General features: G+C 33.5%; 1 protein-coding gene across 1 annotated transcript; it reads left to right on the top strand.

Moving 5' to 3' along the window:
- Nucleotides 1-2,087: 2,087 nt before the first annotated feature.
- Nucleotides 2,088-13,287, top strand: LOC132718102 (inactive pancreatic lipase-related protein 1-like). Its single transcript, XM_060701732.1, has 9 exons — nt 2,088-2,224; nt 3,622-3,787; nt 4,170-4,338; nt 5,176-5,404; nt 7,960-8,217; nt 8,613-8,846; nt 11,581-11,686; nt 12,491-12,676; nt 13,153-13,287. The coding sequence occupies exons 1-9, from the start codon at nt 2,128-2,130 to the stop codon at nt 13,226-13,228; spliced, it is 1,521 nt and encodes a 506-aa protein (XP_060557715.1). The 5' UTR covers nt 2,088-2,127; the 3' UTR covers nt 13,229-13,287.
- Nucleotides 13,288-20,671: the final 7,384 nt, after the last annotated feature.

Raw genomic sequence — 20,671 nt, 5'->3', positions numbered from 1 at the left:
ACAAGGTTAATAAATATAACAACACTATTTTCAGATTTATCTCCCCTTGAACTTGAATTTTCCTTAAAAATATGTTTTTTATTTCAAAAGGTATCGACTTGAAACTTCAAACATATGTTCCTTATCACCAACCCCATATTATGCGACAAGGTTTATAACTCTAGCACCAATATTTTCAGATTTATCTCCCCTTGAACTTAGAATTGTCCTCAAAAAATACTATTTCTTACTGTTTCTTCTTTATTTCTTAAGGGATCAACCTCATACTTCAAATATATTTACGTTATCATCATCCCCATCTTATGTGACAAGGTTCATAACTCTAGCACCAATATTTTCAGATTTATCTCCCCTTTGAACTTAGAATTTTCCATAAAAAATATATTTTTCACTGTTACTTATTTATTTCTAAAGGGATCAACTTCATACTTCAAATATATATATACGTTATCATCATCCACATCTTATGTGACAAGGTTCATAACTCTAGCACCAATTTTGCAAGAATTATCTCTCCATAAACTTAGATTTTTTTACTAGAAAAATGTTATTTTTTATTATAACTTTTTTATTTTTAAAGGTATCTACCTCAAACTTCAAATACTTATTCCTTATGATCAATTACATTTTATGTGACAATGTTCATAACTCTTGAAGCAATATTTACAGATTTATCTGTCTTTGAACTTAGGATTTTCTTTAAGAAATATAATAACTTCTTTACTTTTTAAGGTATCTACTTCAAACTTCAAATATATATTTCTTATCATTACACAAATGTTGTGTGACAAGGTCCATAACTCTAGCATGACTATTTCTAGAATTATTCCCCTTGATCTTGGAATTAATGTTAACAAATGTTATTTTTTTTCTATAACTTAATACATAATTATACATAATGGATTTTTCTTTCATAGTTTTGTCCTCCTTACTGCGTCCAGTATTTTATTAGTCGAGCTTCGCTGTCTCCTGTGACAGCTCTTGTTTACAGTATTCATCATATTTCTACTGCGTGACTAACTCGGTACTTGTTATTTTTACATAGTTTTACACTTTTTGTATGCTTTCCGAAATAGGGAACTTTTCTTTTTGTAGCATCCGTCCGTCCGAACTGTCCAGTCAATAACTTTGTCATTTATGGAAGGATTTTAAATATTTTTGTATAAATGTGTAGCACATTGGTGCAACACCATCTTGGTCTGAAGCTCGATCGCCAAGGTCACACTGACTTTAGAGGCAAAGAAATATTTGTAAGACTGCACTGATGTCATGTCCGATCAACAATTCTGTCATTGATAGATGGATTAAAAAATATGTATAAATGTGCTGGACCCAATGACGTGTCGCGCGCAAGAATCCGGCCCCTTCCTCAAAGGTCAAGGACACGCTTGTAGATCAAAAGTCATGATAAAAAGTAAACTGACGTTCGTGCCTGGTCAACAATTCTGTCATTCCTGCATGGTAAAAATATTATACATAAATGTATTGGACGCTGGTGTTTGGTCATATCTTAGGATTCATTCACGGATGACTTTTGAAATAAGAATAAAATGTTTTGTTAATGTTAGTAACCGTGCATTGATGCAAGTCGAAGGTCGTGTTCCTCTACTGGACCGTGTTTGGGGGAATTTGTCCGTTTCCAGTTCCACTTCTTGTTTTTGGTAATTTACGTTGATTGTAAGTGCCGATTTCAATGTGTTGATTACTTTGTTCATTTACCTTTTAAATACATTTTCAAAATTTTCATGAAAATTAGCATGAATCTGGTGGCATACTGCTTCAACAGATCGGATACGAAAAAATGTACAAACGTACGGACAGATGGATATTATTTTTATATTCATATGTTAAATCTTGATTTATAGATAGTAACCTATCTACAGCTGTATGGGTAAAAGTCACAATAATCAAAACGTACTGTAAATATTTTGTAAGAAAAAAAGGGCACCGTTCGTCAAAGAAGACGCTCACTTGCAAATAGATAATTTTATACTCCGAAAAGTGATCATCCTCGTTAAACGTGATTATACTTTAGGACGGTTTTGCTATGTCTCAAGGTTTGTTTAAGTCGGTAAATTACGTGAGACTAGTATTTTATCTCCATAGATTGGTATGTGACTTCTATATATGTCTTATCATTTAGAAGTCTGCGACCAAATTTACAAGATGGACACTAAGTTGAATTTCTTTCTGTCTTTTGCCGTTCTATTAAACTCCGCCAATGGTAAGTAACTTTGAATTATCATAATTGTTTGATTTCTTTTAGTCTTACTTTTGGTTTCAAAACTAACTACGGTGTGACAATATTTCGGCCAAATAGTCAACGTGAAAATCATTTTGCATTTAATGTTTAATAATCTAAAACAGATCATTTTTAGGAACAGATCATTTTTAGGAAGGTTAATTACGCTATTTTTTTGAAATACACATAAAATACAACCTATATTGTTATTATCAATGTTGAAAATATTTATGCCATCGTGCTAGGACTAAAAAAGCAGTCAAAATGCTGTATGGACTAAAAAAGCAGTCAAAACGCTGTATGACACATACAGCGTTTTGACTGCTTTTTCAGTCCTAGCACGATGGCATAAATATTTTCAACATGACACATACAGCGTTTTGACTGCTTTTTCAGTCCTAGCACGATGGCATAAATATTTTCAACATGACACATACAGCGTTTTGACTGCTTTTTCAGTCCTAGCACGATGGCATAAATATTTTCAACATGACACATACAGCGTTTTGACTGCTTTTTCAGTCCTAGCACGATGGCATAAATATTTTCAACATGACACATACAGCGTTTTGACTGCTTTTTCAGTCCTAGCACGATGGCATAAATATTTTCAACATGACACATACAGCGTTTTGACTGCTTTTTCAGTCCTAGCACGATGGCATAAATATTTTCAACATTACACATACAGCGTTTTGACTGCTTTTTCAGTCCTAGCACGATGGCATAAATATTTTCAACATTGATAATTATAATAAATTATTACAATATACTGAAGAGTACGTCTGAAAAGTCATATTATATCAAGTGATGAGCTATCAAGCTTGGTACAGAAGATCGGTTGGTTGTACCGGATGTCTACTCGTGCCGGGTAAAATGCGGTGAAAACCACCATTAAAACATAGAAAGTCGCCATTTTATGACTTTTATTGTAACTGCGGAACTTTAAAAAAAACACAAAATAAAACGCATTAGAACATTAGAAAAGGAATAAGAAAATTAACTTATTTGTCAATGCTTCACTTCAATAGACGATTGTAAGCCTCCGTAAGTTTAATGTTTGGCATTTACACTAATGGAGGACTACAAGTCATAAGGCAAAATTAAGGTCTTTTGTACTAGGCTGCCCTTTTAATACACAACTAGGCATATATCTTCTGATAACAAACATTACTATATAAAGATCATGATCAGGATTGTCTGTTGATTGCCACACTCAGTGTAGAAGTGACTTCTATATTTGGAAGATTTTGATAACAGTGAAATAGAACAAGTGTGCAAATGTATCCTTAGTTTCGGAACTTCAACTATCAATATGAAACTGTGTTAACAATGTTCCCTATTTTCATAGCTTACTACGTATTGAATATATATTTCAGGCTTTTTGTTTGACGTCATTACAAACCATCTACCACATACAGTATGTTACGGGGATCTCGGATGTTTCAATAATGGGATACCATTCCTTGACCTTTTGCATCGACCATTATCAGTAGCCCCAGAATCACCTGCAAAGATAGGCACGCGATTTTTGCTGTATACGCGGTATATGACATCTTTAACACTCTGTTCAATCGTGAAAAGAATATTATCTGTTACTATAAAAAATGATAATTTTGCTAGGTTACAGCATTTAATGTTTTATCTATAAATTGGCATAAATGTGTAATTAAACTCGTAAAGTATATCTTGAATGATATGGCATTTTAAAGTTTGAGCATGAATGAAGACTGGTCTGTGAAGGAACCACAGACATATAAGCAACATGATTACGTTAGAAATGATTCCAAAAATTGATTGCAGAAGTTAACTCTGTAAAATAAGTAGAGTATACCGGTACCATAAAGATTGAAATACAGTTGAAGAAATTAAATAATTTATAAATAAATTGAAATAAAAACCTTAATGACAATTGTTTTCAATTCAGGGCCAATCCTACCATGGCACAGGAGCAAGCACTTGACCCGCACGCTGACACGACAATACAAAGTTCAAATTTTGATGGGTCAAAACCAACAAAAATTATCGTGCACGGTTTTACCCATAATGCCCACAGAACATGGATTCTTGATATGACCAAGGAACTTCTAATCGCGGTGAGAAAAATCTGAGAAATATCTCTGATCTATGATTAGTTTAAATTTTTTCAACCTTAGTTCGATTGTGTTGGAAACGATAAGCTTATTGAAGAACTCTCAAATCCGTTCCTGGAACCAATCATTAGTAAACAATGAGGTACAAGTTTCTTGCTCAAGAAAACAACGGCTTGTCCCAGACGGGGTTTGAACACAAATGACTAGCAATCCTTAGATTACTAGTCAGATGCGTAAATCACTCACCACGTCGCAACTCGTAAATTTATGACTCAGAAATATAACATGCTATCTCTTTCTCGAACAACAGTTGGTGTACTGATATTGAACACAGCCCTGGCTCCTTGGCAAAAACAGAAAAAAAAAGAGAAAAAAAAAAAAAGCAAAAAAAACAAACTGTGTGTTTAATTGAATAATTAGCTTCCAAAAATCATAACTAGGAGTAAAAGATCTCTAGTATAAAGACTATGTACATCGTGCGAAATTTTACTTTAAAAGTTTTAATATCAGTATCATTCTTGGATGACTGGTTTCTTGTTTATCGTGGATAGGCCAATCAACGAATTTAAAATCTAACGAAACTTAATTTCTACTGCTGTAAGATTATTTTGCATTGCATTATTTTCATTTTTCTATTTTGCAAAAGCAAACAATTGACAGCATTAAGAACCAACGAAATAAAAAGACGAAATTTCATGCCCACGAAATTGAATTATTTCACAGTATATAATTTTGGCAATCTTTAGGAAATGGATGAAGAACACACAACATTATAATTCACTTTAATTATCGTTTAATATCAGTATTATGTTTTACATTTTATTTTATGTCATAATCAAGGGTGACTTCAACGTGATTACCGTGGACTGGCATAACGGAGCAGTGTTACCATACGAGAAGGCTACTGCTAACACACGAGTGGTTGGAGCCCAGCTAGCCCAACTCGTCAACAAGCTTATAAAGGGCTATAGCTCCACCTCGGCAATGTTCCACATTATCGGACACAGTTTAGGAGCACACGTTGCTGGGTATGCCGGGGAGAGAATAAGTCACCTTGCTAGAATCTCAGGTAAGATGGATGATGATGCAGATTTTCAGTTCTAATTATGCTGTGAATGTCCTATACATAGGTGTTAAATTTGCCGTACTATACAATGGCCGGTTAGTTTGTTAACACCCTGCCCCCATTTCTCCCCCCCCCCCCAAAAAAAAAAAAAAAAATACGACAAAAAGATCACCTCAGCTGATAACAATATCAGAGCAATATGAAAATCAATGAATGTTTCTTCAAATTTTATTGATTTGCAGTAAAGCATGAAAGCATATGCTGTATTAGCCCTTAATTTTCTAAATTACATGTCTTAGTTTACTCGACTTTGAATTTCGAACAGCTTTATATTTCAAAAAGAAAAAAAAATGTACCAACGGTATAGAGCCTAGCAAGACTTGGCAGGCTCACTTCCGGTTTAAACATGTTCAGGGTGAGAAATAAATGTAGTTATTCTGATTACGATGGTAATCGCTTGGTTAAATTGTTTATTCAATTTGCTGCTGATCTTGATGCAAATTTGATGTTATTTTTTCTCACACTTGACTTTCAATGCCAAAAGTACAGTATCAAACATAGAACATTCTCACTAATAACAGAGACTTCCATCTTGCTTAGTACAAATAGGTTGTTCTTTAGCACTCAGAACATAAGTGATTCCCAAAGATAGAAAAGAAATATTTTTTTTGAAAGTAAAATGGATTTTTTTTTGTTCTCGAATTTTTTTCACTATCCTTTTTTTTTATTTCAAAACACATGTGTCACGGTTTCAAATTAGATACGACAATAAGATTCGTAGTAGGTTGTCATACAACAAACCTGTCGTTTTTCTACATAATGTACGATATAAATATATTTTACCTATATTTAAATAACCCCCCCCCCCCAAAAAAAAAAAAAAAAAGCTGAAATGAATGGTTCGTCAAATTATATAATTCTTAAGCTCTTAACTTACTAAATTATTTGTTTACTCGACTTTGAATTTGGAACATTTTGAAAAAAAAAAAGAATAAAAAATGTGACAATGTAAAACTAGAAATGTGTCCATGGGACACGGGTGCCCCCACCGCGCCACTGTTCTGTCAATCTTTTTACTAAGTCAAGGGAAATAACTCTACAAATACTGGATAAATCCACAAGCGAAACCCCAGGTGCAAATCTAAATATGCTGAGCAACCTGCCCATAAGGTTTAATGACTATGACAAATCCTTTTTGAGTAACTTGCGACACAAGTTGAAAATTGCAAAAATTTTCTAAGTGAAGGGCAATAACTCTAAAAATACTAAATAAATCCAGACGAAAATACCTGGTGCACAACTGAACATGCTGATTAACATTCCTGTAAAGTTACATGACTCTAGGTCAAATACTTTTTGAGTTACGTGCGACACATGTTGAAAATTGCAAAATTTTACTAAGTCAAGGGCAATAACTTCGAAAATACTAAAAATATCCACACGAAAATACCCAGGTGCACAACTAAACATGCTGATCAACATTCCTGTTAAGATTCATGACTCTAGGTTAAATACTTTTTGAGTAACGTGCGACACAAGTTGAAAATTGCAAAATTTTACTAAGTCAAGGGCAATAACTCTGAAAATACTAAAAATATCCACACTAAAATACCCAGGTGCACAACTAAACATGCTGATCAACATTCCTGTAAAGTTTCATGACTCTAGGTCAAATACTTTTTGAGTTACATGCGACACAAGTTGAAAATTGCAAAATTTTACTAAGTCAAGGGCAATAACTCTGAAAATACTAAATAAATCCACACGAAAATACCCAGGTGCACAACTAAACATGCTGATCAACATTCCTGTTAAGATTTCATGACTCTAGGTTAAATACTTTTTGAGTAACGTGCGACACAAGTTGAAAATTGCAAAATTTTACTAAGTCAAGGGCAATAACTCTGAAAATACTAAAAATATCCACACGAAAATACCCAGGTGCACAACTAACATGCTGATCATCATTCCTGTAAAGTTTCATGACTCTAGGTCAAATACTTTTTGAGTTACATGCGACACAAGTTGAAAATTGCAAAATTTTACTAAGTCAAGGGCAATAACTCTGAAAATACTAAATAAATCCACAAGAAAATACCTAGGTGCACAACAACACATGCTGATCAACATTCCTGTAAAGTTTCATGACTCTAGGTCAAATACTTTTTGAGTTACATGCGACACAAGTTGAAAATTGCAAAATTTTACTAAGTCAAGGGCAATAACTCTGAAAATACTAAAAATATCCAGATGAAAATACCCAGGTGCACAACTACACATGCTGATCAACATTCCTGTAAAGTTTCATGACTCTAGGTCAAATACTTTTTGAGTTACGTGCGACACAAAAGTGAACGGACGGACGGACGGACGGAAGGACGGACGGACAAGGGTAAATCTAAATGCCCGCCACTAACGTGGGGGCACAAAAACATAATGCATAATTATGTTTCGTATTTAAACACATGTTAAGCATATAAAGGAGGTATTGTATTGAAATGTATCTGTGTATTTGTATCTTATATGCAATATAATTCTATCAAAATAAAAATTTACAGGGCTTGACCCGGCTAGTCCTTATTTTGAAAACATGGATATAAAAGTTCGTCTGGACCCAAGCGACGCAGATTTTGTTGACGTCATTCACACAGACGGCGGCGGTATTAAGAACATTGGTTTTGGTGCTACACAAGAAATGGGCCATGTTGACTTTTACCCTAATGGTGGAGAACGTCAACCAGGCTGCTCGGCCGACGCTGTTGATAAACTTGGCGCAACAAGCTGGACTGCTATAACTTCACTGTTTAATTATTATGGTAGTTATCAAATATTTGGATATCTTTACTGAGAAAATGTAACAGCTTTTTTCATTTATCAAGCTAAAATTATTGGTTTACCCATTACATGCTGAATTTATTACATGGATTTGTCCAGCTTACATTTCACTGGAACTATCCAGTATCAGTTTTGTAGATATCAAGGCTGGTCATCTCACACTATAGGGTCTGACTTGCAGGTTAAATGATCAACTGTATGTTGGACTGATCATGGGACCAACCTGCCTAACAGTTGCAATATTTTCAACTTAGAACAAAGTATTCTTTGGCATTGTTTACCATGTTTCTGTCACTGATTTTACAGACCAAGGCTACAAATGTATATCTTCGATATAAGCGTTGTTTTTAATTTTACATCCGGGTAATTCTTTCAGCCGAGGAGGAAGCACTGGCATGTAGTCACGAACGCTCGTACTACTACTTCACAGAATCTATCAACTCTCCATGTCCATTCACTGCCTTCGTGTGTCCCAGTGCAGACGACTTCCACAATGGGCATTGCGTGAGGTGTAAAAATGACGGATGCTCAAGGATGGGTTACCATGCCGACCAGTTTGATGCACGTGGGAAACTTTACCTTGAGACAGAATCTAGCTCAACATTTTGTGGTGTGTTAGATATTACATTAAAACAAATTATTTTAAATAATGACAGTCACGTGTCACTCTCACATTAGATATGTATTTTATTTAACTTTAAGAAGAACCCGGGGTCAATCTTTACTTTATATCAAGTTTAGCCACATGATAAAAAATATGGCCTATATTCGTAGCACGATAGAAATGTAACTCATCACATACATTCATTATTCTAATATGTCAAGAAGGTTAAGTATCGTCAAGCTTACAGAAATCATGTACATGTGTTAAATTGATGAATTTGTAATTTAGTTCTTAAAGTGTTCGCAAACTACAAGCGAGATTAATCATTGTAGAAGAATTTTGAATCCTGATTAACTCCCCTGTGAACTCAAAGAAGACTTTATTGACTGAATTAAGGGTTTGTATCAATGTTTAAGGACGTACTTGGAACAGGTCTAAATATATTCACAATGTACATGTGTATCAACCTAATAGGCATTATTTTAATACTAGTACATGCATTACAATGTTACTAGTGCAGAATACTTAATTATAAAGCAATAATACTTCAATAGTTGTGGTCAATCCACTTAAGTCTGACGCCATCATTTATATTGTATCATACGACAAATTCTATAATGGCATGTACATTTTAAATAATATATTTCATACAAGTTATCGTCACAGATAAACACATTATGATAAACACAGTGTGATAATAAAAAACTAACCTTTTGTCTATGATAAGAAATTTTATGCACCGGGCGAAAACATGAAAATGCAAAAAACGAACAACTTTGTGGTAGATTGTATTTTCATGTTTTCATCTGGCGACCGGTTACTTTTTGTACTATGTTGGTTTTCATGTGGCACAAATCACCCACTATAAAATTTAGTGCACAAATTTATTCAAGGCAAGAAACAATCTACTCTATGAAAAGTCTGTTGTTGGGTTGACTCAGGAGACCTGGAGGTTGAGACTGGTGTCCCTCCATTACAAACAGATTAGACAGAAGCTGTCCTTTTCAAACTATGCACATGTTAGAAAAAAGTTAGAATAACTATTCAGAATATGATTTTTTGGTGACTTTATTAATTATATTGCTTTATCCAAGTTTAAGGACATTTTCAATCAATACATGTATTATCATTTATAACTTTAAATGAATTTTCATCCCTTTAATAATAATGACATAACTGTAACTCTTTAAATTCAGAAATGTTATAAGTCTCATCATATCAATATACTAAGATGCACATAACATTAATAATTTACAGTTCTATTAAATAAATATGAAATCCTTACATTAACATGCTTTTGATGACCTTACAACTGGTAAATTTTAGTAAGTAATACCTAAGATAGACAGAAAAAAAAACAAATAATTTAGTAAATATGAGTTACTTCCCCTTAAAATAAAGAAAACCTGAAACACAAGAGAACACCCTAAACAGCAAAATTATGAAATGTTGCAGCCTCAGTTTTAATAAGCCATGCAAATTGATGGTAAAGTATTCATAAAAAATAGTTGGCCATGTGACAGCAGTAATTGCAGAAAATCGGATAGCTTTCAACATCCGGATACTGGTACACTTTGTAAAAACAACCATTCTGTGCAACAGATAAACGTAACATGGATAAAATCAATAGGATAATCGTTAACAACAGTTAATTACCTATCCTTATACTCATTTGCAGGTGAACTTTCCTCTTGTAGGAAAATTTTGAAAATATATAAATGAATGATGAATGGATACGGCATCAATGTAGACCACAACGATATTCGAAATCCGGGTTTTAGTATTGTCAATAAAACTAAGGGACAAGCTGTTAAACTTAGCCTGCAATTTCCTGAAAATAATATCACAATGCACATGCTTTTTACATAAAGTTATTAAATACAAATATAACAACATATTTGTTTACTTGATTTTTACGAATCAAAATAAAACTAATTAACACAACATGACATTAACTGCTAATAATAACAGCTCCTTCCATAGGCCAAAATAAAAAGCGTTCCATAAAAGACGACGCCGCTCACCGGCGTCGCCACTAATTATTCTAGGTCTACGCATAAGTCTTCATACATTTAATATACTCCTGCAAGCCGATTTTGTAAGGTGGGTAAACTTGTATGTCAAATTTTGTTTGTCTGGGGCATACCTCAAAAAGTATTGGTGCTTAGATATTAGGCTCCTAATTGGAATTTTCAGTACTTTTTTCTTACAAAGGCAAGACACATTTACCAGTGAAAATTTATTTAAAATTTGCATGATTAAAGAGAATCCTAAAAAATGGGGGTGACTGTCCTACTTTTAGAGTCTTTCCCCCCTGAATTCGAGTTTTTTTGTTGTTCTCTTGGATTATATGAAGGGTAGAAAACTCAGCAACATCTTATTTGATTTAAAATTTGTATTTGTTAGTTTATATCCCTATCATAGTGCAATATTTGCTGAAATCTTTTGCGACAGATTTTATTCTATAGTTGCTAAAGGGAAATGATAGATTTGTATGCCCTTGTTTTTAAAGAAAATACAGTATGTTTACACATTGACACATAGCAAAATATCTTTTTGACAGAATCATTTTAAACTTTGCAATATGGCTGAAAATTTAGTCACAAATAATAATTTGAAATGAAATAAAGAATCGATATGCGTTCGGGGATATTTTAGCAAGGAATACTAGTATTGCAGTTTTAGTTCTATTTTATTGTTTAAGTATATACATGTATATAGTTTATTATATATTATATAGATTATGTGTATCAACTCAACATTAGTACTATAAACAACTTTGATGGTATAATTACAATAACACTGGAGGGAGTAAATGGAACAATAGGACCAAAACCCTTAATGAGGTCAGCGTTTTAATATTTTAAAAATTCTTGAAATTATGATTAAAGTTTTACGGAAGAAAAATCTCTCTTTTCCTTTACTAACTTGTCCGAGTTTTGTGCTTAAATAGCTTTTTTAAAATCAAACATATGTCATAAAGCCTTTTTACCTCATGACCATGACATAAACGCATTATACCTTACATAATACTCTTACATAATACACATATACATGTAGTATTGACGTCATAAACGTATGCTGCCATATGTCATAAACAAATTATGTCTTTTGTCATCAACATGTAACATTTATGCAACATCTGTCGAATGTTTTACGTTATCAACGTACGTTATATTATGTTATAATCTGTAATTATCATGAAGTAAAAAAATCATTATACTTGTTTGTGTTAACTCATAACATTTCTAAATGCCCATTAAGAGTAAGAAATGCAATCATTTTTCTGTTTATTTTTAGTATCATACGAGCGTATTACAGTTTCCAAAAGTTTTTGTATAATTATAGTGAATTACTTTTTTGTATGGAAGTCAAAATAGATCTACTACTTTGTTTACATTTTGCTACCTTTGTGACACATAACTGCATATTCAGCACTACTTTTTTTAAACATCTAACATGTACTTAATCCATTAAGGAACATTATAACTCACATGTTTGACATTTCTAAAGAATTAAAAATATATATGCATTTCTTATGCATGATGTATATAATTTATCTCATTATACTCGTAGCTTATGTCATAAACTTAAAATATTCCATATCATAACTGTATAATAATTCATTGATAAACTTGTCATTATTTAAGTAAAAATGAGCTACATCTACGGAATGAGGTCATCAGTAAAACGTTCTTGAGTAGGACCGACATAGGTGATGCCAAATCTCTAACGGTGCATTATGAGAAGATTGGTACCGTGCTGATCAGTGGCTCGTACCCGGATGACTGGCACGTGCTCGGTATCTCCGTCTGGAGGGCAGACGATCAAAAACGGTAAATCATCGATATCTGTTTAAAGTACATTTGTACATATTAAAAACAAATGTTATCAATTATTTAATATGTTAAATGTTGCAGAAAAAACTGGCCACATGTGCTGCGAGTCAATATATAGCTTTCGGCTATTTACATATAATGAATATCGGGAAACTATTTAACTAATCATTATAAAGATAAAGCTTTCATAAACAAATTTCCACATCATGTGTACATGTTAAAATTAGAGAAATAACACCAGTGTGTCAAATAGGTAGGTATGATGCTGTGACAAGCTATAATATTTGCATGGTATATCGAAACATCTCACATTCGTAATTGATAAGTTCACAGATTTTAATGTTACACTACATGCTATGATACAATACCATGTGGCTGATTAAGTCTGGAAAAATATTACAAATTTGTTATACTTGAAACAATCGTATTGTTTTATTTACACCTATATTTGTTATATTTCATGCTGCGATCAGGAATTCATTCTGCGCCTATCACAAGGAGATAGATAACCACAAGAACGCCTTATTTGGTCGCTCTGGTACCTGCTAAGACAACTCTACAACCTCGTACCTGACTTGTCACATAAACAATTAAAATCCTAGATCCTACTGTGCTTTCTATTGCTCTATCTGACACTCGTTCCTAAACTCGCGAAATTTAATATTGAAGTGACTATAATTACATTTTTGAATTGATTTCTTGATTTTTTTTAGTATCAGATACTAATATCCATATGTATAATGGATGCCTTACTCGCATTGTAATCTCACTGAGATACTTTTAACTGGAAAAAGTAAAATAAGAAAGAGCAAATAAATAAATAAATAAATAAATCAATCAATAAATAAATGAATAAATATATAAATAAATAAAATAAATAAATAAATAAATAAATACATAAATAAATAAATAAATAAATAAAATCAATAAAAAATTAGAAAAAAAGTAAATAATTAGATAAGACATAAATAAATACATAAAAAACAACCCCCGGTTTACACGTTTGGATAAATATTTTTAGTATTACTATACATGTACGTGTATAATCTCGAGAACTAATTTGCTAAATTTTATATTGTCATTAAAAATGAATTCTTATAGTTATGTTACTTTATTATTGTTCATATTTATGAAAAACAAATATTATATACTTTCAGTGATTATATCATTAATTTTATTTAACAGACAAAACTTAATATGCATGTATAAAAACTATACAGGAATCAACTTTTCTTCAATCAAGACAATTGCAATAATGAATATCTTAAGCACCTAGAGATGTCCCCGATACATGCAGCAAATTATTAATTTAGTACGTGCTATTTTATTTCCATTTGTTCTGTATTTTGTTTGGTTTCCATAGTAATATAAACTATGTAATTTTCAGATCATTTATCGCGGGCGAACTCTTTATTTGTTCGAATATCAATGTACTATGAGCTAAAATTCATTGACATTGTCACATAGAAAATACCAGCGACTTCGATCGAACTGCGCCAACAATATTATACTCCAAATCTGAATAAATTTCCAATCGTCTGCAAGAGCCTGACGATTGATCGCCTGCTGTAGCCTCGTTCTGGAAACGAGTATGATTTATGCACAACTTCCATTCCCTATAGAAACGAATATATAAATTGATAATATAACCTATTAATATTTGTGAGAAATGGCTAGAATTGGGAGTGTTTAATTATTATAGGAATATATTACTGCTATTAAAGATTTTGAAAATGACGCGACACAGGTTCTATGGCATATGTGTATGAATGGAATTATCCGGGTTAAATCCCGTGAATGCTCTGTGACTTGAGCATTTTGGAGTTAATTTAGATTCCTATACGGTAGGTGGTTTTCAAAGGACTGGAAACAGTCATGTTCTTATATATTGATAATGATAGGGTACATGTAAATATGCGTTTTCTTTCTCTGTTGAAGTAATGTTCATAATATATACAGGAAAGCAGTGAATATTGACTGAAAAAAATAACAATATTGGTTTCATATGATGTTGATGGGGGAATCGATTCAATCCCAACTGTATTTTCCTGTTAATAGGAAAATATTGCCATGGTAATCAACCTATGCTATATAAACAGTTATTACTGCATAACTAGATTGCAGAAAGATTGATAATGATTTTGCTTATAAAACAGATTTGTTTAAACATAACCTATATATCAGCGATCTTTATCCGGTATAAAACAGGCACACATATGTTCTCTTTAAGTACAATCTCTTCTTATCAGGAAGAAAAGAGGAGGGGAAAATGTGTTGATTTACAGAGGCTGGTGTTTATTTCTAACCTTTTTTCCTACTGACACACATTGTGTAAACAGAACAGGCTGCATAACCTCTTAACTCGAGTGTTGTTCTTGTGTTTAGAACATGCCAATACTGTGTACAAGATCAATAGTCGCCTTGGGTAAAGAGAGGGAGAGAGAAGAGAGAGAGAGAGAAAAAAGGCCAGAAAATCAATGTTCATACTGCATTACTCGTTATCAACGTTACATTCTGATATAGATAATTAGATGGAATCTTGCGGATAAAAATAATTAAAATACAGGAATCTGTGAAGAAATGTATTTCCTGCTAACCAGTACCTAGGGTAAAGATTGTGTTTGTAGGTTTGGTTGTGCAAAGGTATCAGTGTATTTTACTGAATATATACATGTTGAGGAAGCTACTGATATGTGAGTAAAATGTATTGAATTTATGTTCTTCTAGTGACTAGACAATTTTTAAATAGTTTTTTTTTTCATTTACTCTAGTTAACTTGCTATATGTATCCTGGCCGAATTTACCTCTTATGACTATCTTCCTTTCATAGTGATCATGGAAACTTTAATATTAAAATGAAAAAAGCTCAGTTGATACCAGTATATTTTTACATATTTTCCCTTTTCTGGGATTCGTTTGGTGTTTATTTATATATATAGTTTTATAATGAATGCATACAAACCCCTTTGAAATTTCAACACATGTATACATTATCCTGAACATATTTTTAGAACTTTCTATACACGTAATTTATAAGTTACGTACATGTATTTTTTTTTAAAGATTTTAAAGATGCTTTTATTATATGTGCGTGTATAGATGTAATTATTTTAATCTGATAACAATTTTAAACAGTACAAGCATCATAATTATAGAGTGTAATAAACAACAATAATAAAATGTGATGTTATCTACAATGAACGTGTTTCTTGAATTCATTAGTTAACTAGATGTATTAAGTTCTATACATTACAAGGCAATTAGTCTGGTATCGACATGTGTAGAAATCTCAATATTTATCAGCATGTTAATGCATACTATATCTTTACAATAAATGTTACATTATTACAACATTTCTCTCTTCAACTAATATAAAACATCTTCCCCAAACTATCCAATATATTTGCTTGATAACGAGTATCTTGTCTTTAATGAAACTTCAATATTTCACCTGTTAATTGAAGTATTGCATTTTTCCGCAAAGTAACTATTTTAGCCATTATGCAAAGAATAAATTAACTTGTTTCGTCATAATTTTCATATATTTATAATACAAGAACATATCATTGTAAACCTTAGGTAAATCATCAACTTTAAGATTTGTAAACTTCACTAGCTATCCCTGAAAACCATGCACATTCATAGAACTTTATTACATTCGAAACATATGGGTTGTTCCGGGGGTTACGTCTGAAAGCTTTGCACTCCCGACCCAGGAATAAAAATTGTAACCATGATACTTCGTTCATAGTGCACTTATGCATCTTGCATTTGTATTCAGACGCCAGCTCGCTTGAATATAACTTCTGTGTCACATTTGTAATCACAAAGCGGAAACAGCTGCATTGACTTATAGAAATCCTGTTTAATTGACTCATTATTGCGTTACATTTATAATTACATTTATCACAACGATATTACTCTATCTTAAAAGAACATATCACAAGAGTGAATATATAAACTTCTGACAAACTTGTAGGTAAAATGAAACCAACCACTTAATAAGGCAATTTAGATTAATATATCATATAATTATACATTCGCTTATAGTTAATGAACTTAATTTTGGTTTCGATTCACTACATTACAAAAAACATTAATCAATTTCAGCATACTGAGTTTTTTACGAAATGTATTTAATCTAATATTACAGTTAAGTTCCATAGATTTATAGAATAATAATGGTCATAAAATATCTATATTTCCTGTAGACGCCGCATCTGAATAATATTGATATATTATTTGGCATACTTTAATTATAGTTGTTAACTGTCATCAGGTATCATCAAAGTCTGCTTCTATCTGTGTAACTTAATTGGACTTTACTCTGTCAGCTGCCCATGTTTCATGGACTTAACATTGTCATCTGTCCATATTTCATGGACTTTACACTGTCAGCTGCCTTTTTTCATGACATTAACACTGTCAGCTGCCCGTTCTTCATGGCATTTTCACTGTCAGCTGCCAACGTTTCATGTCTTTACACTGTCACCTGCCCATGTTTCACGGCCCTTTTTACACTGTCAGTAGCCCGTGTTTCACAGCCTTTACACTGCCATCATGGACTTTACACTGGAAGATGCCTATGTTTCATAGAATTTACAATGTCAGCTGCCCATGTTTCATGGCCTTTACACTTCCAGTTGCCCATGTTTCATGGACTTTTCACTGTCAGCTGCCGTGTTTCATAGACTTTACACTGTCAGCTGCCCATGTTTCATGGCCTTTACACTGTCAGCTGACCATGTTGCATGGCCTTTATACTGTCAGCTACCCGTGTTTCATGACCTTTACACTGTCAGCTGCCCATGTGTCATAGAATTTACACTGTCAGCTGCCCATGTTTCATGGCCTGCCCACGTTTCATGGATTTTACACTGTCAACTGCCCATGTTTCATGGCATTTACACTGTCAGTTGCTGACCATGTCTCATGGCCTTTTCACTGTCTGCTTGCGATGCTTCATTGTTTTATGGCCTTTACGCTGTCATACACTGCCCGTGTTTCATTGACTTAATATCAGTTGCCCATGTTTTATGGATTTATGTCAGTTGCCATTGTTTCATGTCCTTACACTGTCAGCTGCCCGTGTTTCATGTGATTTCTGTCAGCTGCCCATGTTTCATAGACTTTACACTGTCAGTTTCCCATGTTTCATTGACTCAACACTGTCAGCTATCTATGTTTCATGGACTTTACAATGACAGTTTAACACAACCAGCTGCCCATGTTTCATGGACTTACACTGTCAGCTGCCCATGTTTCATAGACTTTACACTGTCAGTTTCCCATGTTTCATTGACTCAACACTGTCAGCTATCTATGTTTCATGGACTTTACAATGACAGTTTAACACAACCAGCTGCCCATGTTTCATGGACTTACACTGTCAGCTGCCCATGTTTCATAAACTTTACACTGTCAATTTCCCATGTTTTATTGACTCAACACTGTCAGCTATCTATGTTTCATGGACTTTACAATGACAGTTTAACACAGCCAGCTGCCCATGTTTCATGGACTTACACTGTCAGCTGCCCATGTTTCATGGACTTACACTGTCAGCTGCCCATGTTTCATGGACTTTACACTGTCAGTTTAACACAACCAGCTGCCCATGTTTCATGGACTTGACACTGTCAGCTGCCCATGTTTCATGGACTTGACACTGTCAGCTGCCTATGTTTCAATTTTTGGAGTCTGCACTTACCAAATACTACTCTTTGATCAAATATTTAAATGATGACAAGTTTGTTTCACAGAATCAGCGTGGAAAATAACCTTTTTATGCCCCCACAATGTGTGGGCATATAGCGTTGCACTTGTCCGTCCGTCCGTACGTCTGTCCGAGCAAACATTTTGGGTTTAGGAGCTATATAATAGTAAAGGGAACAATAGGTTCTTTCCGTGATCAAAGGGTTTAGGGGCTAGTAGCCCCTAAGAAAACAAAGAAAATAACAAAGAAAATAGCCCCTAGAGCCAAAATGTTGGAACTTCCTTCCGTCTGTCTGTCCGTCCATCTGTCTGCACGTCCCGAAATCTTGTGAACGCAACTCCTCTTAAACCGGATGGCAGATTTTGCTTAAACTTACAGGGATGAACAACATTAATGTGTAGATGGTAGTAAAGGAAGGAATTTTCGCTGCGACCAAATTTAACAGAATTATGGCCCTTTGTTGATTTTTTCACTATATACTATGTAAAAATTTTGTGAACGCAACTCCTCTTAAACCGGATGGCAGATTTTGCTTAAACTTCCAGGGATGAACAACCTTAATGTGTAGATGGTAGTAAAGAAAGGAATTTTCGCTGCGACCAAATTAAACAGAATTATGGCTCTTTGTTGATTTTTTCACTATATACTATGTAGAAATTTTGTGAACGCAACTCCTCTTAAACTGGATGGCAGATTTTGCTTAAACTTCAAAGGAATGAACGACCTTAATGTGTATAGATGGTAGTAAAGGAAGGAATTCTCGCTGCGACCAAATTTAACAGAATTGTGGCCCTTCGTTGATTTTTAGTTTCAACTTGTGGCACATGTAGTCCAAAAAATATTTGACCTAGAGTCATAAGATTGACAGAACAGTGGTGTGTGGGGGCATCTGTGGACACATTTCTAGTTATTATTAAGTAGTTTTTACGAGATGGTAAACAAATTGTTGACGTAAGTAACACCTTAGCATTTAAAGTTTAAGTAATTAGTATGGGTGCTAGTTTTATCATAAAAAAATGTACATTTTATAACATGATCATAGTCAGTGGGCAGTCTGGCGTCATAGTGGAAACTGGCACTATAATTATATTATTGGTATTTTTTTCAGAGACAGTTGAAAAACAAGCAAACAAAAAATACAAACAGTTAAGATAATAAAGGTTATGAATATTTTATAAACTTAGAGACAATCGGCTAATTTCGTATGACTTTTAATATCAAATAATCGAGTATTAAACAACATTAATGGTCAAATTCATCTCATCCGAGTAGATATTATGCATGAATAGATATGAGCCGTGTCATGACAAAACCAACGTAATGCGTTTGCGACCAGCATGGATCCAGACCAGCCTGCGCATCCGCGCAGTCTGATCAGGATCCATGCTGTTCGCTTACCAACCCTATTACAAGTAGAGAAACTGATAGCGAACAGCATGGATCCTGATCAGACTGCGCGAATGCGCAGGCTGGTCTGGATCCATGCTGGTCGCAAACCCACTATGTTGGTTTTGTCATGACGCGGCTCATTTCAGCATTAACTACTAGTAGATATAATGACCATTCAATTATTCGTGTGACTGTGTACTTTCCAAGACATACCAAATGCCACCATGACCTCAGTCCTGATGATAGAAGTCATATTATGTGTAAAGTTGTAATTAGAGGCGAGTAATCGTCACCTTTTTGTTAAGTGGTTAACGAGACATAGTCACGAAGTCTGTACAATGTTACAGCGCCATCTATGATCTACAAATTCAGCATTATATTCTGTCTCGTCACACTTTAATACCCTATGAATATTCATCTCTCTGATGAACAGTTTATGATTTACACTTGTAAAATATGTCTATAAATTTAGGGACATCTTGTAACACAATTATATATGAAAAACAAGATCAAGAAGGACGGGCGGCATTCAACAAACGCATCCCCCATCACAGGTTTCCAGAAGCCATATATAGAACTTATACTTTGACCAATTCACCGAACATTTGTTGTTGACGTTGATTTACAGTTTAATTCTCGATTCAGCCATTTAAAGGGCAAGCTTCTATATTTTCTCTAAGGCTTAAGACCAAAATGTATTTTAAAGAACTTTCAGAAAGCTCTTTTTAGTGAACATTTTCCATATCTCACCATAATTTTCCCTACAGATTATTTTGCTCTCGATATAAAATTGCATTATTTCACCGCCCAAAATAAACAAACATACAAAAATAGAGCTTAATTCAAGGCATAAGTAACTGAAACGATTTTATCTATGAACTATTCAC

The sequence above is a fragment of the Ruditapes philippinarum genome, unplaced genomic scaffold, assembly GCF_026571515.1.
Source record: "Ruditapes philippinarum isolate M1 unplaced genomic scaffold, ASM2657151v2 ctg1912_1_1_1_1, whole genome shotgun sequence".
Taxonomy (NCBI): domain Eukaryota; kingdom Metazoa; phylum Mollusca; class Bivalvia; order Venerida; family Veneridae; genus Ruditapes; species Ruditapes philippinarum.
This window is presented reverse-complemented; position numbering and strand designations above follow the sequence as displayed.

What these genes read in the sequence shown, in the direction of transcription:
- LOC132718102 (XM_060701732.1), top strand. Translation starts at nt 2,128, where the DNA reads ATGTCTTATCATTTAGAAGTCTGCGACCAAATTTACAAGATGGACACT. An exon ending in CGATTTTTGCTGTATACGCG is followed by an intron (nt 3,788 to 4,169) that starts GTATATGACATC and finishes TTTTCAATTCAG; the next exon opens with GGCCAATCCTACCATGGCAC. An exon ending in CCAAGGAACTTCTAATCGCG is followed by an intron (nt 4,339 to 5,175) that starts GTGAGAAAAATC and finishes GTCATAATCAAG; the next exon opens with GGTGACTTCAACGTGATTAC.